The sequence below is a fragment of the Nelumbo nucifera genome, chromosome 8 (genome assembly GCF_055504915.1).
Source record: "Nelumbo nucifera cultivar China Antique chromosome 8, China Antique-T2T, whole genome shotgun sequence".
Taxonomy (NCBI): Eukaryota; Viridiplantae; Streptophyta; class Magnoliopsida; order Proteales; family Nelumbonaceae; genus Nelumbo; species Nelumbo nucifera.
In genome coordinates this window covers 409,780-432,298 of record NC_142656.1, presented here as the reverse complement: position 1 = coordinate 432,298, position 22,519 = coordinate 409,780, and the positions used below count along the sequence as shown (strand labels likewise).

Genomic DNA, 22,519 nt, shown 5'->3' with positions numbered 1-22,519 from the left:
AACAAGGAGAGAAACCAGTCTCTGTGTATTTCTCTACACTGAAATCACTGTGGCATGAAGTTGACCATCTGGAGACTCTTGAGTGGGAAAGTCCAAAAGATGCACAAACTCATAGAAAGCAAGTCGAAACCAATAGGGTGTTTGAATTTCTGGCTGGCCTGAATTCAGATTATGACATTGTGAGACAGCAGATACTGACAAGAGACAGTATGACCCTTTCTTAAGCATACTCCCTGGTGCATAGTGAAGAGACCAGGAGGAAGGTTATGATGCAACATCAGCCCTTTCCTCCAGCCCTAGCAGCAGTTAAACCTAAGTCTGGGGGTGATACAGAAAGAGACATGAAGGAGGACAAACGGGATCTAGTATGTGAACATTGCAAGAAACCCAAGCATACGAAAGATACATGTTGGAAGCTCCACCCTCATTTAGTCCTAGCAAAACTAACGAATAAAAGGGGTAATGCTCATATGACTGTGAATACTGATTTTGCATCCTCGTCAGGCACAAAGGCACACCCTTAGATACCTTAGCTGCTATTCGGGTTGCCCTGATACAGTTGGAAAAGGAGGTTGGGAATTCGGCCCAGTCATCTCAGTCACCATCAGCCTCTGCCACATCTGCATTTGCTCATTCAGGTACCCGGGCCTCAGCCTACCGTGCTTCAGCTCTAGGTAATACTGAATACTGTTGGGTAATAGACTCAGGAGCATCTGACCATATGACTAGCTTGCCGTCATTGTTCACTACTTATCACTTGTCTTCTGGTAGAGATAAAGTATCCATTGCTGATGGCTCTCTTGTTCCCATTTCTGGCAAGGGTGACATCAAGTTATCTGATACCATCTCTTTATTCTCTGTCTTGCATGTTCCTAAACTTGATACTAATTTGCTTTCAGTCAGTAGTATTACCAAACATCGAAACTGTTCAGTAACCTTTTTCCCTGACTGATGTGTTTTTCAAGACTTGGAGACGAGGAAGGTGATTGGGACTGGCCTTGAGACGAATGGGATTTACCTGCTTGGAGAGAGTCCTCATTGGAAAGAGCCAGTGGATAATAAGTCTTTTGTTTCTCAGTGTGTGAGTCCGGTTATTTTTTGGCATAATCGATTAGGTCATTTATCTTTTTGGTCTTTGGAGAGTCTGTTTCCTACTTTATTTGAGTCTGTTGAGATGTCAAATTTGAGATGTGAGAGTTGTGAGCTTGCCAAACATTGTAGAACATTTTATTCATTGAGTAATAAAAGAAGTAATAATTCTTTTGATATTGTGCATACCGATGTTTGGGGGCCATATCACATCCCTTCTATGGGTGGGTACAGGTATTTTCTGTTGTTTGTTGATGACCATACCCGTTTTTCTTGGGTCTACCTTATGCATTCTCGAGATGAGGTTCCCGCTCTGACCCAAAACTTTCATCAAATGATTTGAACCCAGTTTGGGGTCAAAATCAAAGTCCTTAGATCTGATAATGCAAAAGAATACTTTGCTAAGCCACTGGCCTCTTATCTACTTGATCGTGGGGTTATTCACCCGAGCACTTGTCCTCATACACCACAGCAGAATGGGGTTGTCGAGAGGAAGAATAGGCACATTTTGGAGGTGGTTAGAAGCATTATGTTTACCTCCAATGTGCCTATCCGTTTCTGGGGTGATGCTATCCTCACGGCAGTGTATCTCATTAATCGGGTTCCTTCACGGGTTCTTGATATGAAGCCTCCGTTTACCCTTCTATACCCAGACGAGGAGTTGTTTACTGTTCCTCTTAAAACCTTTGGGTGCACCTGTTTTGTTTAGCTTCTTGGACCTCATCATTCCAAATTTGACCCTAAGGCCTCCAAATGCATTTTTTTCGGTTATGCACAAACTCAAAAGGGTTATTGCTGCTATGATCCTGTTTCAGGGAGGAGATTTGTCTCGATGGATGTCACCTTCTTTGAGGAGGCACCCTATTATCCTAGGGTTTCTCCTCAAGGGGAGAGTAGTGAGAATGCGAATTTGGGTCTTTTTCCTTAGGGGGAGTGCAGTGAGAGCGGGGTTAACTCATCTGAGGTTGTTTCTTTACCCATTCCATTGAGTGACGAAGGCTGTACTGGTGAGGGTTGTTAGATGGATCAGGAGTTGAAAGTCTATCACAGGCGATGCAGGCAGGTTGATCTTAGTCATCAGCAGTCCAGGCTAGCCCCAGCTTCTTCTGCAGATCCAGATCCAGGTACTACAGTCCCAGGGCCCATTGAGATACCTTCCACTATTGCTACTTCCCCTCCTTTTTCGGATGACCTTGACCTCCTTATTGCGGTCCGTAAAGGGAAATGGCGCTGCACCACATCCACAACTCACTGCATTTCCCAGTTTCTATCCTATGATCGCTTGCCTCCCTCTTACAGGTCCTATCTCACTTCCATTGCTAATATCCCTATCCCCAGAACAGTGCAAGAAGCCTTATCAGTTCCAGAGTGGAAAGATGCAATGAATGTTGAAATGGATGCCCTTTTGAAAAATAATACTTGGGAGCTAGTTGACCTACCCAAAGGAAAGAAACCAGTTGGATGTAGATGGGTATTCACTGTGAAATATAATGCTGATGGCTCCATTGAAAGGTACAAAGCTCGATTGGTTGCAAAAGGGTTCACTCAGACTTATGGTATAGACTACTTGGAGACCTTTGCCCCAGTAGCCAAGATGACCACTGTTCGAGTTCTATTAGCCCTTGCGGCAAGTTATTCTTGGCCCTTGTTCCAGATGGACATTAAAAATGCTTTTCTGAATGGAGACTTACAAGAAGAGGTCTACATGCAGTTGCCCCCTGGATTCTATGATACAGAGATAGGTAAGAAGTTTTGCCGACTGAATAAGGCATTGTATGGATTAAAGCAGTCCCCTAGAGCTTGGTTTGATAGATTCAGACTAGCCTTTGGAAAATTCGGTTATGTACAGGCCCAGTCAGATCATACACTGTTCATTAAAAGGGTGGATGATATTGTAGCGACAGGGAATAGTAGTAGTGAGATTGAGTCTCTCAAACAGCTCCATCAAGAGTTTGAGGTGAAAGATCTTGGTGCACTGCGATATTTTTTGGGTATTGAGGTTGCTAGATCTAAACAGGGGATCTTTATCTCTCAGAGGAAATATGTTCTAGATTTGTTGGCAGAAACTGGAAAGTTAGGTGTCAAGCCTGTCGATACACCCATTGAATAGAATCACAAGATCAGTGCAGAGGGTGGGGAGCCTCTTGAAGACAAAGTTATGTTCCAACGGTTGGTTGGAAAGCTCCTCTATCTGTACCTCACTCGGCCAAATATCAGTTATGCAGTCAGTGTTGTCAGCCAGTACATGCATTCCCCTAGAACTACTCATCTTCTTGCAGTAGAGAGAATATTAGCATACTTGAAGAGATGCCCAGGTAGAGGTATACTGTTCAAGAAAGTTGAAAAACAGCCCACTTGATGTATGGAACTGTTTGATATTAGATGCAAACCAGAAAATGAACAAACAAGAGAGGAAGAGAAGAGAGAGCTGGCGGCAATGAGTGTTAGAGAGTAAGAGGTTCGAACATAACCTCTCTCTAACACTCTAAACATCTTATTAATAAGTTAATCTTTTACAAATTACAGAGAGGCCCTTGAGTGAGCAGGAAAATACAAAAACAGACTATTACAGAGTATGGGCCCAGAATAAGGCCCACAACAGAGAGAAACATAACATAACATAAAATGACAGTCTATGGGCCATTCGGCCCATCTTCTCTACAAAGAACAATAATCACATGAAGGTGGAGGTCTATACAGATGCTGATTGGGCTGGGAGTGCTGATGACAGGAGGTCTACTTCTGGATATTGTGCCCTTGTGGGAGGTAACCTTGTCTCTTGGAGGAGTAAGAAACAAAGTGTTGTTTCCCGCTCTAGTGTCGAAGCTGAATACAGGTCAATGGCTAACGTAGTGGCTGAAATCTTATGGCTTAAATCACTACTTTAAGAGTTGAGTATTGATTATGAGAAGCCCTTGATGCTGTATTGTGATAATCAGGAGGCTATTAATATAGCTCACAATCCGGTGTAGCATGACAAAACTAAGCATATCGAAGTTGATCGACATTTTGTCAGAGAGAGGGTCTCATCACAGGAAGTGTGTCTCCCGTATATCACCTCCAAGATGCAGGTCGCAGATCTTCTCACCAAGGTTGTACCAAGGAAGAAGTTAGAGGTAGACCTATTCAAGTTGGGAATGACAAATATCTATTCCCAACTTGAGGGGGAGTGTAGAGAACACTGATGTGGGCCCCACGGCTGTGGTCTCCACTGTGTTCGTATGACAGCATGTGTAACCTTTGTTAGTCATGTCAATGTTAGTTGGTAGTTATCTTAGACAGCTTGTTATTCAGTTTGTTATTTATTTCAGTCTTTTAGTTGTTTTATTTGCCATGTAAGTATTAAGGGCAGTTCTGTCCTTTCCTACATCTAGTGAACATAACCTATAAATATTAAGAGAGTGGCGGCGACAGACTCATTCAATCTGTCCCTCCTTTCAAAACCCTTGTGCACTTCTGCTTCTTCTCCTTTCTTCTTCCTCTTCCTTCTATTTTTTTTTCAATCCAAAATCAGTTGGGATTCAAGACTGATTGTAGTCTTGATCGACTACTGTTCTTAATCTGGATGGTAGTTTGTGCATAGTGGTGACTGATTGTGACTTGTTGTGAACCTATCACCTGAGTTTAGAGGCTGCTGTAGTGTTGCCTTGGCTGCTGTAGTATTTGGTTGGTGACTGAGAGTTCAGCATTAGAGATAGCAGTGGGGGAGACATAATGGCAGCAAAGGGAGATGGTTGTAGTGATCAGAAACTGAGTGTGATGATCCCCTCCGATTATTTGGGTATGCAGATGACCTCCATTAAACTTAATAGTGAGAATTATGTGCCATGGGCCAAGTCAGTGGAAGTTTTTCTCAAGGCAAAGAGGAAAGTGAAACACGTGAAGGAAGATAAACCATCAGCTGATTCTCCAGGGTTTGATGATTGGGAACAGGAAGATGCCCAAATCATAACATGGTTATGGAATAGTATGGAACCCAAAATAAGTACCAACTTTATGTTCTTAGATACAACTAAGGACATATGGGAACATGCCAAGAAGCTTTATTCTGGGCAGGATAATACTACAAGGGTATATCAGCTCTATTAGGACTATTTCGATTTGCAACAAGGGAATAAAACCCTAGAAGATTACTATGCCAGTATGAAGAACCTCAGAAATGAACTCAATGTCTATCATCCCCTCACTCCAAATGTTAAGGTTCAGCAACAACAGAGGGAACAACTAGATGTCACTAGGTTCTTGGTGGGGTTGAAATCAGAATATGAACCAGTTAGGGCCCAAATATTGGGAGGCTCTACTCTTCCTACACTTGAGGAAGTTTTTTCACGGCTTCGTTGGATTTCTTTGGGATCTACAGAGAATCCCACATAGTCTGACAGATCAGCATTTGTGATAGCCAGAGGAGGTGGACGTGGTACTAAAGGGGGAGGACATGCCTCCTGAGGAGGTCGTGGTGGTTCTGTATTTGGCCGTTGTGGTGGTCGTGACTCAGGGGGAGGTCGTGGTAAAGGAAAAAGTAACTCTACAAGGAAGTGTACCCATTGTGACAGGGACGAACATTCGGTGAGTTTCTGTTATGATCTCCATGGCCCTCCTTCTACATGGGCTAATCAAGCAGTAGCTGGTGGGGTTGATGTCAGTGATAACTAACAGGCATATCTAACACCTTCTACATCTACATCTGTTTCCGGGAAGGAGATGGTGAGTGTACCGCGCGATGAATATGAGAGGTTCCTCCAGGCTACTTCACAGCATACTACAACCACCCTTGCCCACTCTGATTACATGACCGAGACTCCAGGTGTGTTCTCTTCCCTCTCTAAAACTTCCACATCTCAAACTGTTACCCTTGCCAATGGTTCCTCTTCTCCCATCTGTGGTGTTGGTAATGTTGACACGGCTTCTCTTTCTTTATCATCTGTTCTATATGTCCCTAAGTTTCCATTCAATCTTATGTCTGTTAGTAAAATAACTGTTGAGCAAGAGCAAGTGAAGAGAGGAGAGGAGAAGAGAGAAGAGAGGTGAGTCGAGTGACTGAAAGCCCTCTAGAACTTAGGGGGCAAAAGAATGATTTTATTATTTATACTAGTACAGTCGAACAACATAAACAAAGGAGAAATTACAACAGTACCCTTATGGTACTAAACCTGAATACATAAACAACAGTCAACACTCCCCCTCAAGTTGGAGCATAGATATCAATCATGCCCAACTTGTCACAAAGATCATGATGTTTGGAAAGGTTTAAACCCTTTGTAAAGATGTCTGCAAGCTGGTTCTCAGAAGTGACATAGGGGGTACACACTTCACCTGTGATAACTTTCTCTCTGATAAAATGCTTGTCAACTTCGATGTGCTTTGTTCTATCATGTAGCACCGGATTGGCAGCAATGTTTATAGCTGCTTTGTTATCACAAAATAGAGTTATAGGTTTGGTCAGTGGGAAACCCAACTCCCCCAACAAATTCTTTATCCACATGCCTTCAGCAACCCCGTGGGCCATAGCACGATATTCAGCTTCAGCACTGGATCTAGCAACCACATTTTGCTTTTTACTCCTCCATGTAACAAGGTTCCCTCCTATAAAGGTGCAGTAGCCACTGGTAGACTTTCTGTAACTTTGGGATCTAGCCCAATCTGCATCTGTATAAACTTCAACTTTCAAATGTCCGTGCTTTTGAAATAACAAACCAGTACCCGGATACTTCTTTAGATATCGGAGGATTCTCTCTGCTGCTTCAAGATGAGAAGACCTAGGAGCATGCATGAACTGACTGAGGACACCAACAACATATGCAATGTCTGGGCGAGTCATTGTGAGGTATAACAATCTCCCTACAAGCCTCTGAAACTATTTCACATCCTTGAGCGATTCACCACAGTTGTTACCTAATTTATGGTTGGGGTCAATGGGAGAGTCAACTGGCTTCACCCCCATCTTTCCAGTGTCCTGAAGTAAATCTAGGACATATTTCCTTTGAGAAATGAAGATACCCTTTTTTGATCGGGCAACTTCAATTCCAAGGAAGTATCTGGCAGGTCCTAGATCCTTCACATCAAACTGAGTGGCAAGAAAAAGTTTCAATTTCTGAATTTCATCCTCCCAATCACTAGTAACAATTATGTCATTCACATATACAATTAGAGCAGCAATTTTAACTTCTCCTTTTTTCACAAACAGTGTGTGATCTGATTGACATTGCCTGTATCCTTTCTGCTGAACTGCCACATGGAATCTGCTGAACCAAGCTCTTGGTGATTGTTTTAGCCCGTATAAGGACTTCTTCAACTTGCACACTTTCTGTTCATTGCCTTGGGCTAGAAAACCAGGAGGTTGAATCATGTACACTTCCTTTTCAAGGTCACCATTCAAGAATGCATTCTTGGTGTCCAGCTGGTGTAAAACCCAATCCAGATTAGCCGCAAGAGAGAAAAGGACTCTAATGGAATTCATCTTGGCAATGGGGGCAAAAGTTTCTGCATAATCAACTCCATACACTTGAGTAAATCCCTTTGCCACTAAGCGAGCTTTATACCTTTCCACTGTTCCATCAGCCTTATGCTTGACTGTGAACACCCATTTACATTCAACTGGAACCTTTCCCTTAGGAAGATCAACAAGTTCCCATGTGCCATTTTTGTGAAGGGCATTAATTTCTTCGCTCATGGCATTTGTCCATTCAGGAACTAAAAGAGCTTCTGCCACATTCTTAGGGATAGGGACACTGTCAATAGAGGTAGGAAGGCACGGAATGAGGATGAAGTGTTCTTATAGGAGACAAAGTTGGAAATGGGATGTTTAGTGGTGCACAATCTAACACCCTTCCTGTGAGCAATAGGACGATCAAGATCATTAGCAGTAGAGGAATCCTTTTCAATAGATTCAAGGACATCATTGGGAGCCAAAATACCTGAGTGAGTATGATCCTCCCCCGAGGAGTTTGGTGGCATTGGAGGTACAACTTCTGGATTCTCTACAGCTCTTGAATTTGGTTGACCTTTGCGACGACGAGAAAAAACACGAAAAGGTGGAGGGTCAGGGAGAGAGGGAAGCTGAACCAGTTTCTCCTCATGCCTACACTCCCCCTGAGGAGAAACATGATAGAAAGGCTCATATTCAAAGAAAGAAACATCCATGGAGACATAAAAATTTACGAGAAACAGGATCAAAACAGCGGTATCCCTTTTGAGTGAAGGAGTAACCAAGAAATATGCAAAGGGTAGCACGAGAATCCTATTTCCCATGGGTGAGAAACAGATTTTGGACAAAACACTGGCAACCAAAGACACGAGGAGGAATAGAAAGAAGGGGAGCCTTAGGAAAGAAAAGTTGATGTGGGGCTATGTACTCTAACCGACGAGAGGGCATACGGTTTGTAAGGTAAGTGGAACAAAGAACAACTTCAAGCCAAAACCGTTTGGGAATATTCATATGAAGTAGTAAACCTCGAGCCACTTCAAGGAGATTTTGGTTCTTCCATTCGGCCACACCATTTTGTTTTGGTGTGCGGGCACAAGAGCTACGGTGAAGGGAACCATGCGAAGCAAAAAATTCCGTGAGGTCACTATGAAAAAATTCTTTTGCATTGTCTGATTGAAAATTTGGATTTTAGTTTGAAATTGAGTGAAGACCATCCGCTGGAAATCTTGAATGATTTTTGGTACTTCTTCCCTGGTTCGCATCGGGTATACCTAAGTATATCTAGAATAATCATCAATGAGGGTAATGAAATACTTGTAGCCACTCTCAGATGGTAAAGTAACAGGGCCCCACACATCAGAATGAACAATGAAAGACAAATGACCAAGACGACAATGCCATAAATAGACTTTTTGTTACAGGACTGACTCATAGACTGACTCAGACTCTGTAACATGAAGACTAGCCTTATTCTCCAGCATGTAAAGTCCATCAGCCATACGACCCCTACCAGTTGTCCTCCCCGAGGCCAGATCCTGAATCACACAATGAGAAGGGAAAAAAAGTCACTGAGCAATTCAAGGAATTAGTAACACTATTAACAGAGAACAAATTAATGGGAAAATTTGGAACATGAAGAACATGAAGAACAATAGGTATCTTTGGTGTGTCGGGGTTTCTGGCAATGAGTGCACCACAATATTTCCTTATCTTCTGTTTTTTTCTGGAGATCTCCTTTCCGGGAAGAAGATCCCACACCAGTAGATACACCCCCTTTTGCAACTAACACAACAGCATCCCCACCCGGGCTGTTCATCAAATTTCTCCTGCTTTCTTCAAATTGTACAAGAGCATAGACTTCCTGAACAGAAAGGAGATCCTTAGAGCTGAGAATCTGAACCCTGATAGATTCATACATAGGATTCAGACCATTTAAGAATGCAAACACCCTTTGCTGGGAGACAAGCTGTTTGTACTTCTTAGCATCCTCATCACACTTCCAATCCACACTCTGGTAGTGATCCAACTCCTTCCAGTCAGATGTTAAGTCAGAGTAATAGACCGATAAACACCTCTCCCCCTGTCTACAAGTAGAAGATGCTGCCTACAATTGATAAATTTTGGCATAGTGTCGCAATTCTGAATATGTAGACTTTGCTTGTTCCCAGATTTCATTCGCAGTTTCAGCCCACATGAAATTCTTCCTGATTTGGGGTTGCATGGAAACCAAGAGCCAGGACATAACAATACTGTTCTCCTGATTCCATCTATCATATTCAGCACTCCCGGAGGATGGTTCTTTTATCCTCCCATTAATATAGCCTATCTTCCCCCTTGCAGTGATGTATGATTTGATCCCTCTTGACCACTCCAGGTAATTTAAACCATCAAGAGGGACAACAGCCATGGGAAAGGATAGGTCACCCCCACCCATTCCATTCAGCATTGAGGAAACTCCAGATGTGGCTGAATCTTCACTGCCCATGATATCTGAATAAAAAGTAGAAACAACAACCAAAAAGGTACAACAGTACAAGACTATTTCAGAGATAGGTCCTTCTGACCACCGGTTTCACTGAGAACAAAAGAAAGAGCACTGCTGTTGCAGTACAAGAACAGGTCCTTCTGACCTACAGTTTCACTGAGAACAAACAACAAACTGAACACTACAGTTTCACTGAAACAAGTCTACACACTGCTGTTGCAGTACAAGAACTGGTCTGATTGACCTACTTAGTAGGGCTGATAGCTAACCAGTCAAGGAGATCAATAGGGTAGCCGAACAGTCAATTAATAAGATTAATGTTGAGCAGGCAATTAGTCGGCTAAAACAGACCATCAACAGTCCACAATACCAACAAAAAAGGTTTGAATACAGTTACTGTGTTAAGGAATACAGTCGCTTAACAGTAGGGCAGCTGAACCGTTCATCAGTCGAACAAACAACAGTAGGGTAGCCGAACAATCATCAAACAGTTCAGCAAACAATAGGCATCCGAACAGACAAGGATGATAGTACCTCTTTTAGTTTCTGATGATAGTCTCCCTTATGGTAAACCAGAACTCCTTGACTGTAAACCAGAGCTCCTTCTACAAATCCTCAAACAATAGGCAGCCGAACAGAAGATGAGCAATACTTCTTTTAGTTTCAGATGCTAGCCTTTCTGAAGACAGAACACCCTCTACGAACTGCAAACAATAGTCTCTCTATAGTCGAGCAGACAAGAGGAGCAATTTCTGGGCTGGAAGAAGAAAAGACTTTGTAACTTCTGGGTCGAACTGACTTCACCAGATCAGGAGTTCGATTGGAGACAGCACTGGATGCAACAGTAGTTAGCTTGACACCACCCTTCAGGCCTGGACGACTTGCTCTGATACCATGTTGAGCAAGAGCAAGTGAAGAGAGGAGAGGAGAAGAGAGAAGAGAGGTGAGTCGAGTGATTGAAAGCCCTCCAGAACTTAGGGGGCGAAAGAATGATTTTATTATTTATACTAGTACAGTCGAACAATATAAATAGAGGAGAAATTACAACAGTACCCTTATGGTACTAAACCTGAATACATAAACAACTGTCAACATTAACCAAGACTCTTAATTGCTCTATTACATTTTTCTCTTCCTTTTGTGTTTTTCAGGATCTCAATACGGGAAAGAAGATTGGTGGGGGGCATGAGGCTGGTGGATTGTATTACCTTGACGGTGGTGGATCGTCAGTTGCAGTTCAGACTTCACTCACTCCTCTACTGTGGCATTGTCGACTGGGACATCCATCTCTCAAGGTAGTCAAGATACTGGTTCCGTCTTTGAGTCATTTGTTGTATTTACAGCGTGAGTCATGTTAGTATGGGAAACATCGTTGGGTTCCCTTCAGTCCTAGAGTTGATAGTTGTATGTTGAGTCCTTTTGCTTTGGTTCATTCAGATGTTTGGGTTTCGATTAAAATAGTCTTATAATGGTTACAAGTATTTTGTCACTTTTATTGATGATTGTTCAAGGATGACATGGATTTAATTAATGAAAGAAAGGAGTGAATTATTTTCCATTTGTCAAAAATTCCATGCTGAAATACGTACATAGTTTGGTGTTCCAATCAAAGTTCTTCGTTCAGATAACGGTCGTGAATACTTTCTTATTTCCTTTCAATAGTATTTAGAACAGCAAGGCATCATTCATCAAACTTCATGTGCATCCACTCCTCAACAAAATGAGGTGGCTGAATGAAAGAACCGTCATCTCCTTGAAACTGTTCGGTCTATTCTTCATCATATGAGTGTTCCTAAACGATTTTGGAGTGATGCTATACTTACTGCGTGTTTCCTTATTAATTGGGTGCCCTCCTTCATTCTTAATTGTCGGTCTCCCTTTTCTATTTTGTTCCCCACCTTGTCTCCCTTTCCATTAATACCCCTCATCTTTGGCTGTGTGTGCTTTGTTCCCAATTTGAGTCCTGGGATAGAAAAGTTGGATGCACGCTCTATTAAGTGTCTTTCTTGGCTACTCTCGGACTCAAAAAAGGGTATAAGTGTTACAATCCCATTACTCGGAAGTGCTATGTCTGTCCTGATGTCACCTTTTTTGAGTCTATCCCCTTCTTCTTGGGACCTGAAGCATCGGTGTCTCCACCTTTGTTTCCTCTTCCTCTTCTAGTCCGTGATCCCGTTCCGGTTGTTCCAGTTGGGGTTGACCCTTCACCTCCTCCAGTGCAGATCCCTACTGAACGACCACCGATCCGGCATGTGTATACTCATCGACAGAAACCGACTCCTCCTCCAGCTTCTACCTTGTTTGCGGATCCTGTTGTTGCTCCTGTCCCACAACCTTCAAGACTTGATCTTCCCATTGCTTTACAGAAAGGTAAACGTAGTTGTACCCTCCATCCCATTTCCAATTTTGTTTTAGTTTCTCGCCTTTCCGCTTCACGTTGCCAGTTTGTTTCACTGTTGTCATCTATTTCTATACCTAAGAATGTCCAAGAGGCTCTTAGCTCAGTTGGGTGGCGGCGGGCAATGGAGGAGGAACTCTCTGCCCTTCATCATACTCAAACGTGGGAGCACACTACTCTTCCTCCCGGTAAGCATGTTGTGGGTTGTAAATGGGTGTATACTGTTAAATACTTGCCGGATGGTAGTGTGGAGTGTCTGAAGGCCAGACTTGTTGCTAAAGGTTATTCACAGTTGTATGGGGTGGACTATATGGCGACCTTCTCTCCAGTGGCTAAGATTGGCTTTGTTCGTGTCTTAATTTCCCTGACAGTTATGTATGATTGGCCCTTGTTTCAACTTGACATTAAAAATGCCTTCCTTCATGGTGACCTTATGGAGGAGGTATATATGGAGCAACCACCTGGGTTTGTTGCTTAGGGGGAGGATGATAAGGTGTGTAGATTGAAAAAGGCAATTTATGGGTTGAAACAATCGCCTCGTGCTTGGTTTGGGAAGTTTAGTGAGGTGTTGAAGAGTTTTGGAATGAAACATTGCCAGGTTGACCACTCGGTGTTTAGCTATGATTTAGAAGCCGAAAAGATTTTATTAGTGGTCTATGTGGATGATATTGTCATAACTGGTAGTGACAAATTGGGGATCGATAACCTAAAGGTCTTTCTGCAAAACCATTTTCAAACAAAAGACCTTAGGACATTGAGGTATTTCTTGGGTATAGAAGTTGCTAGATCAAAACAAGGTGTAAACCTGTGCCAAAGAAAATATGTTTTTGATCTACTGGATGAAACATGATTGTTAGGTGCAAAACCGGTTGAAACTCCCATGGAACCAAATGCTAAGTTGAGCAGTGATACAGGGAAAATATTTGATGATCCTAGAAGGTTTAGACGGTTAGTGGGGAAGCTGAACTATTTGACTATCACGAGACCAGACATCTCCTTTGCAGTCAGTGTGGTGAGCCAATTTATGTAGAACCCTCGGATACCTCTTTGAGATGTAGTTCTTAGAATTGTAAGGTACGTGAAGGGAGCTCCAGGCCGTGGGTTATTGTACAAACCAGGAGGAAGACTTGAGGTAATTGGGTATACAGATGCAGATTGGGCAGGTTCTGTGTCTGATAGAAGATCTACTACAGGTTACTGCACATTTCTTGGAGGAAATCTTGTGACATGGAAGAGTAAAAAGTAGACGGTTGTGGCAAGGAGCAGTGCTGAAGCCGAATACAAAGCCATGGCACACACTACATGTGAATTAGTATGGCTGAGGAATCTCCTACAAGAAATCGGGTTCTCCATGGATAGACCTATGAAATTGTACTGTGACAATCAAGCTGCACTCCACATCTCATCTAACCCTATTTTTCATGAGAGAACAAAGCACATAGAGATTGATTGCCACTTTGTGAGGGAGAAGGTCCTTACTGGAGAGATAAGCATAGAACATGTGGGCTCAGGTGATCAATGGGCAGATTTGTTTACAAAAGGCTTAAGCTCAGGGAGAGTGAATTGTATATGTAACAAGCTGGGATTATTTGACATATATTCTCCAGCTTGAGGGGGAGTGTTAGAGCTAGCCGTATAAGGGTAGATTAGTCATTTTATTTCTGTTAAGTTATGTGCTTATGTGGCAGTTTTAATAGAGACTTCCTGTCCCATACTTAAGTGGGGGGCAGTTTAGTCTTTGTACAACTAATTAGAGGCTAATTCATATTAGGGTCGACTGATAGGGTTTATGCTATCAGATTCAACTGTTCCTCTTCTTCTTCTTCTTCTTCTTCTTCCTCTGGTTCGAACTGCTGAAGCCCCTGAGATAACACAAGCTAATCGGTCTGAAATCTTTAAACTCTGTAGCTCCTTTCTTTTTGGGGATGAGGGAGATAAAGTTGCATTTAAACTTCTCTCAAGGGCTGCAGAATCATGAAATTCTTCCAGGACCTTTAATAGATCTGTTTTAATGAGCTCCCAGAACTTCTTATAAAACAGAATTGTGAAACCATCTGGACCCGGCACTTTTTCCCCTTCCAACTCTTCTACAACCTTCTTAACCTCTTCTTCTGAGAATTTTTCCAAATCTAAACTCTGCTATTCAGATTAATACTCAAAAGTCAAACCATCCAGCCTTGGTCTTTTCTTGCAAGGTTCCCTGAAAAGATCTTTATAAAATTCAACAAAAGCATCTGCTATGACTTTCTCATTGTTCTCTGTCCTGCCCTCCAAAACCAGCTTTCTTATGGAGTTAACCCTCTTTCTAGCATTGGCCACCTCATGGAAGAAAGCAGTATTATTGTCATCTGCTTCCAGCCACATTACTCTAGCTCTCTGCCTCCACTTGACTTCAGCTTGGTGCATCAGAGTATCAACGCCTTCTTAGCTGAGAGCCTTCTCCTCCTTTTCTCCTCATCCAATGACCCACTTTCCACCTCTGCATCAATAACTGCTATGATCAGTTTATGTACATTCAGCTTCCTTGCTCTTTGTACTCCCTCCATTACTGCCATTATTTCAGCCTTCAAGAGTCACCAATGCCAATGGGCCTGAAAATAGTGCCACAACATGATATGGTTCATTCCTGGAAATGCCTCCCACACCTGAGGCCTGGATTCCCTATACTACTGCCATCAAAATTAAATTTTATGAACTCATCAACTGGTGCTATCCAGAATCTACTAATCAAAGTTTTCCCTGATGATGTGCTAGCCACTTCCTAATGATATCATCCACTGAGAAAACTCTGAAATTCTCTAGAGATTTTAGCCAGTGAACCGCCCTAATGGTTATACATTCAATCAGCACCTCCTTACTCTGTTTTTATTTGAAAATTCTTGCATTTCCCAAATTGCCCATGTTGCTGTATCTCTCCTTACCTCTTTATAAGCAACCATAAAATTTTGTATAAAATACAGATATGCAAAAGGGCTTCTTGTACAAGATACAAGAAAGTACTGGAATGCCCCTGATTAGTGATGGGACACCCAGTTAACTTAAAACATTAAACAGGCTTAGGCCCATTAACACAGGCCCAGTTACAGGATAACTTAAACTTAAGTATGGGCTAGTAAGAACTCTTATCAGCCGAACACTCATACAAAGAGACATCATTCTAACATTCTAACACTCCCCCTCAAGCTAAGCATGAATATCAATCATGTTTAGCTTGTCAAGTATGTCCCTGAACTTTGTTGTTGCCAGTCCTTTAGTCAATACATCTTCAATTTGCATCTCTGATGGAGTATAAGGCACACAGAGTTCTCCTGAAACAATTCTCTCTCTGACAAAGTGTCGATCAATTTCAATATGTCTTGTCCTGTCATGTTGCACGGGGTTGTTGGCAATGTTGATAGCGGCTTTATTATCACAATACAACTTGAGAGGACTCTCATCCTTAATACCAAGCTCATTAAGAAGAGTTCTGAGCCATAACAGTTCAGCAACCCCGTGTGCCATAGCTTGGTATTCTGCCTCTGCACTTGATCTAGCCACAACATTCTGCTTCTTACTGCGCCATGTGACCAGGTTTCCTCCCAAAAATGTACAATAACCTGAGGTTGATTTTCTGTCTCTGACAGACCCAGCCCAATCAGCATCAATGTAGGCTTCAATTTCAAATCTGCTGTTTTTCCTGAATAGAATTCCTTTCCCTGGGCAAGTCTTCAAGTATCTGAGAATTCTTTCCATTGCTCTCATATGAGGGATCTTTGGTGAGTGCATGAATTGACTGACAACATGCACTGCATTGGCAATGTTTGGCCGAGTAAGGGATAAGTATATCAGTTTTCCTACCAATTTTTGGTACCTCTCTTTATCACAATATTCCTCACCCATTGATTCTTGTAGTCCATGGTTCGGTTCTATTGGAGTGTCTGCTGGCCTGCACCCCATCATTCCTGTTTCCTCTAGGAGATTTAGCACATATTTCCGCTGACATATGTAGATTCCTTCTCTTGATCTAGCAACTTCAATTCCAAGAAAAGATCTCAGATTTCCCAGGTCTTTGATCTCAAATTCTGAAGCTAAGAACTCCTTCAGCCTCTTCATCTCTTCCTCATCATTTCCAGTAATCACCATATCATCCACATAAACAATGAGAGCCGTAAGTTTGTCATCCTGTCTCCTTGTAAACAATGTATGATCTGCACTGCTCTGAGTGTACCCCACTTTCTTCATGGCCATACAAAGTCTCTCAAACCATGCCCAGGGAGACTGCTTCAAACCATATAATGCTTTCCTTAATTTACACACCTTCTTTCCAACTTCATGAAGGTCACCATTTAGGAAGGCATTCTTCACATCCAGCTGATGGAGATCCCAAGAGAAATTTGTTGCTAGTGACAGTAGAACCCTGATTGTGTTGAGCTTTGCTATTGGAGCAAAGGTTTCCTTATAGTCAATTTCTTCCTTTTGTGTAAATCCCTTTGCCACAAGTCTGGCCTTGTACCTCTCGATTGACCCATCTTCCCTGTGCTTTATTGTGAATACCCACTTGCACCCAATAATGCCTTTCCCCTTTGGCAGGTCCACCAATTCCCACGTTCTTGCTTTCATTAGGGCTTTCATCTCTTCATTCATGGCTTCTTTCCACCTTGGATCAGATGCCGCTTCAGAGTACCTAGAAGGGACACATACAGAGGAAAGAGCAGACACAAAGGAGTGATAGGCAGGAGATAAGTGTGAGTAAGAAACATAATCAGCTATGGGATGCCGGGTGGTGCAAGAACGAACAGGCTTACGGAGAGCAATAGGAAGATCCAAATCTGAAGTGAGTGAGTCAGAATTACCTTGGATTGCAGAGACAGATTGATCTGAGTTCAACTGGTTGCAATCATGAGATTGAGGGCCTTTCTTCCTTCTGCTGTATGTAAGTATCTCTTTCTCTTGCCTACTGGAACCTTTATGAGCATTTGCTGTATCAGGAGAAGTAACTGGCACAGTGGGAGCCTGACTAGGTTGACTCGGAATGTCACAGCTAGGAGTAGTGGAAGGTGATGAAAGGGGAACAAAAAAGAAGGGAGAATGAGAATCCTCTTCCAACCCACAAGTCTCCCCCTGAAGAGGATTCTGAGAAGACTGGAAATAGGGTTGAGACTCAAAAAAGACTACATCTCTGGTGACATATTTTTTCTTGGAGACAGGATCATAACACTTATACCCCTTTTGTGTAGGAGAGTACCCCAAAAATATTCCTTTCATAGCCTTGGGATCTAGCTTGGTTTTCTTTGGATCCTTCACATGTATGAAGCATGTACAACCAAAAACCCGTGGAGGAAGAGGAAATTCTGGAAGAGTGGGACACAAAACAGAGAAAGGAGTCTTCATACCCAATACCTTAGATGGCATCCGATTTATCAGGTATGATGCAGTGAGTATAGCTTGAGACCAATATTGCTTGGGCACTTTGTGCTAGAAAAGTAGGGCTCGAGCTGTCTCCAATAGGTGCCTGTTCTTGCGCTCAGCAACCCCATTTTGCTGAGGGGTGTAAGCACACGATGATTGGTGTAACATGCCTGCATCTTCCATGAATGAGTTCAGGGATCTTTCAAAGTATTCAGCTGCATTGTTCGACCGAAATTGCTTAATCTTCTTCTCAAATTGTGTTTCAATCATCTTGCAAAAAATCATGGTTACCCATGGAACTTCATCACGTCCTTTTAACAGATAATTCCAAGTGCACCGAGAATAATGGTCAATAAAGCTGATAAAGTAACGGAAGCCATCAATGGAAACAATGGGTGAAGGTCCCCAAACATCAGAATGAACCAAGTCAAAAGGAGCTCGAATTTCATTACTAGAAATTGGATACATTGTTTTACATTGTTTTGACATTTGACACACATCACAAATTAAACTTTGACTTGGAATTCCCTTACTTAATTATGGAAACAACATTGCTAAAGAAGAGAAAGACACATGACCTAGCCTAGCATGCCACAGGTGCAACCTAGCTATTGACTCCACACTTTCCAGACTAGTAGTAGCAGAAGCTTGTAGGGCTGAGCTGATGTCTGCATCAAAATAGTAGAGGCCCCTATACTCATGACCACCCCAATCGTTCTCCTCGTCAATTTGTCCTGGAAAACACAATGAGAGGGAAAAAAAGTTATACTGCAGTTCAAATTTTTTGTAAGCTTTGAAACCGACAACAGATTTGAGGTAAGATTAGGAACATGTAGGACTCATTTGAGTGAGAGATCCTTGCTTAGGTCAACCACCCCCTTTCCAGAGATGGTGGAGAGAGACCCATCAGCCACTCTCATCTTATCCTGGCCAGACAACAAATAATATGAAGAGAATAAGGAGGACATATGTGTCATATGGTCAGTGGCTCCGGAATCAATCACCCAAGAGGTAGAATTAATGGAACTAGTCGCACTAAATGCAGAGGCTGTACCTGATTTGGCAAGAGAGGTGGAAGCTAAAGGATTGTTCTTCAGACGGGCTGATGCCCGGCTGAGAACCTCTACGTCACTAGCTGTGAAGCCCAAAGTACTTGGTCCAGAGGAGTCGGCAGCCTGCCCTGTGGTGGAAGAGGACACTGACGGAGTACTCTGTGAGTTGTCACCACTGTTGGTGGTGGCAAGATTCCCACTTGTTGTGTGACCCTTATGTTGCCTTTTGTCCTTTCTCAAAGCAGCTGGCTTCAGATGAGGATACAAGACCCAACATTTCTCCTTTGTATGTTTCTCACCACCACAATGGGTACACTTGAGGGACTTTTTGTCTGAATATCTATTTCCCTTAGTGGAGACTAGGGCTGAATGTTCTACAGATAGTCCAGTTGACTGTGTCTGGGAGTCAACTTGCATCTCCCTTCTCCTGACTTCTTCATTCCTCACCAGGTAATACACATGGTGAAGCTCCGGTAATTCATCTCTCCCTAGAATTTGTGACCTTATACCCTCATATACTGGGTCTAGGCCAGCCAAAAACTTGAAAGCTCTGCTCTCTTCAATTTGCTTATCATGTCTCTCCTTGTCGCTGGCATTTTTCCAATCTAATATCAAGTGATGGTCAAGTTCTTCCCAAAGACCTTCCAGAGTTGCAAAGTATGTTGCAACTGTCATATCACCTTGCCTTAGGGCAGCAATGTCTTGATTCAATCTGTAGATTCTAGCATTGTTTTTCTTCTGTCCATAGGTCTTAGACACCTTTTCCCAAATCTTGGCTGCTGTAGGAAAGTGATGAACAGTCCTGGCAACCCGAGGAGTCATAGAGGCAAGCAGCCAGGACATAACTGTGGCATTCTCCTTGCGCCACACAGCATAATCTGCACTGCCAACATCAGGACATAACTGTGAGGTCACGGGAACTAATAAACAACATTGCAGAAACGAACCACTCCCTGAAGTTGTATTCGTCCAGTAGTACACTTGTAATCTGCAGGCTGTGCAGATTAGGGTTTTCCAGATTTGAAGACCTTGCCGCAGGTCTGTTATCCCTAGAAGAAACTTCTCTGGATATTGAAGACATCTTGACTGCAGCCTCTGTGTGGATGGCACTAATTTAAGACTAGCTGAAGTAGTTCTGAAGCAGTTCTGAAAGTTCTGAACCAGTTCTGATGCAGATTCTGATTAGCCGAAGTAATCTCAGCAGGCCCTGACAGCTCGCAACACAGTTTCCAACTTGCCGAGACTGTCACAGTTCTGAAGTAGTTCAGTTACAGCAACAAAAGGTGTTCTGGGCTGGTAACTGACTTGTGCTATGCAGACTCCACTTGAACTTCGAGTACTGCAACTGTAAAGGGAGTTCCCCTCCTTACGGACAACACTAGGACTGCTGAAATCAGTCCTCAACTAGGTCTGTCCTATACAGACCTCTTCTTAGCAGCCGAATAGCTGCTAACTACTAGAAACTAGTAGGACTCCAGCTTCAGGGTCTTACCTCCCTTGCGCCCTATAACCAAGGGAAACCCTAGGTCGAACCTTGTGTTGTTCCCCTGAAACCCTAGGGTTTCACAGCAGCAACCCAGATAAAAAATAAGAAGAAAGGCAGCAAGAAAGAGGAGATGGCGTCGGCTGTAACCAGGAAGGTGCTCAATGCTCTGATACCATGAAAGCTGAACCACTGTAGTCGAAGTAGCAGAAAAGAGGAGAAGAAGAAGAGATGCTGGAATGCGAACTGTACTAGCCAGTCGACCATGCTATTATTTATATTTGAATGTAGTACAAGATACAAGAAAGTACTGGAGTGCCCCTGATTAGTGATGGGACTCCCAGTTAACTTAAAACATTGAACAGGCTTAGGCCCATTAACACAGGCCCAGTTACAGGATAACTTAAACTTAAGTATGGGCTAATAAGAACTCTTATCAGCCGAACACTCATACAAAGAGACATCATTCTAACATTCTAACAGTGAGCCAACTTCCTATATTTGTGTATGACACGACCATATATTTCCTATGCTGTCAGTGTTGTGAGTCAGTACATGCATACACCTCGAGTTCAGTACTGGGAAGCTATTGAGAGAATACTTGCATATCTGAAAAAGCACTCTGGTAGAGGCATTCTTTTCTCAAATCATGAAAATTTGAAACTAGAATCCTATACAAATGCAGACTGGGCAGGGTGCTTAGATGATAGGAGGTCTACATTAGGAGTGTGCACCTTTGTAGGTGGAAACTTGATCTCATGGAAGAGTAAGAAGCAAGCGGTTGTGGCAAGGTCAAGTACAGAGGCTGAGTATAGATCCATGGCTCATGGTGTTTCAGAACTTCTTTGGGTTAGATCTCTTTTGAGTGAGATTGGGGTGAAAGCAGAGGAACCTATGATGTTGTACTGTGACAATCAGGCTGCAATCAATATTGCCCACAACCATTCAGCATGACAGGACAAAACACATTGAAGTTGATAAACACTTCATATGAGAAAGGGTAACAGCTGGAGAAGTCTGCTTGCCTTACGTCTTTTCAGAATTGCAGTTGGATGATGTTCTCACTAAAGGGGATGGAAAGAACAAGCTTGAACATGATCTACACAAGTTGGGAATGTGTGACATTTACTCCCAACTTGAGGGGGAGTGTTGAAGATTAATCAGTTTTGTGTTGTTTTATGAGTAGATGTTTTTTGTTAGTTGTTAGATAGGAGGTGGGGACCACATTAGTTATGCGAGTCCAAATTTTATTATGTTTTTGAGTCTTATATATGCTGTTTTATGTTATGCCGCCTTATAAGGGCATAGTTGTCTTTTTACTGCTCATATATTTTTAGTATAAATAATAAGTGAAGGGGGTGGCCAGATCATTGCTCTCTTTTCTTTTCAAGATCTCTTATTCTCTTCTCCTTCTCTCTTCCTTCTCTCTTCAAGAAACTACTTTTTCTTTTCATATTTTTGAGTCCAGCAGATTTCTACTGTAGAGATTAGACAAGATGAGTTAGGTGATGCAAGTGTCTTCTCAAACTCTAAGACGAACAACCTTCCAAGTCTACACCCCTTCCCCTTCACTGCCCTAGTGTGTTTGTCCTGAATAAGACATCCATCATGAAAAAACGAAACAATTTGTTACCATCCTCAACAAGTTGTCCAATCGAAATTAAATAAGTAGTAAGTTTAGGGACAAGAAGTGTTTTAGGAAGATGAAACTAAGAGAAAGTAGAAGTATGTAAAGACAAATTACTCCATCCAATGATTTCTGATTCTTCACCATTGGCTGTAATGATATGTTTATTAAGGTGTTGGGGTTTAAGATATTGACCAGAATGTGTCCTTGTCATTTGGTTAGAGGCAGCAAAATCAATAATCCAAACATGATTGGGTGAAGAGCAATAACAAGAAGACTCACCAGACAGACCAATGGCTGAAAATTCAGAGGAAATAGTAGTGGATACTAATTGTCACACCTTCTCCTTAGTAAGAATACCAGAAGGCTCACCCTTGGTTGTGGACCCAACTGAAAAGAGGGAATTGTAGCGCCACTAGTTGTATTCTCAACACTAGTCTGAAAAGCCTTTTGCTGCTCCTTTTGTATAGCCAGAAGTACTTCTCTTAGGTGGATGTGTAGGACACATAGATATTATGTGTCCCTTCTACTTGTAGTAGGTACATGTATTTTTATTTTATCAATGAGAAGCTA

The 22,519-nt window shown here is 42.4% G+C and overlaps 1 protein-coding gene across 26 annotated transcripts in view; it reads left to right on the top strand.

The window, feature by feature from the left end:
• The window catches only part of LOC104590429 (lysine-ketoglutarate reductase/saccharopine dehydrogenase bifunctional enzyme), a 182,635-nt gene that overhangs the window by 26,036 nt on the left and 134,080 nt on the right, over positions 1 to 22,519 (top strand). For 12 of the 26 annotated variants that reach the window (XR_016079575.1, XM_088893413.1, XM_088893423.1 and 9 more), the window contains one exon: positions 11,150 to 11,293. The exons of the other annotated variants lie outside the window; for them this stretch is intronic. Coding sequence is in view for 11 of the 12 variants with exons in the window: in XM_088893413.1 (XP_088749539.1) it covers positions 11,150 to 11,293 (144 nt within the window). In the remaining variant the exon portion in view is untranslated. The remainder of the gene's footprint in view (positions 1 to 11,149; positions 11,294 to 22,519) is intronic. 26 annotated transcript variants of the gene reach the window in all.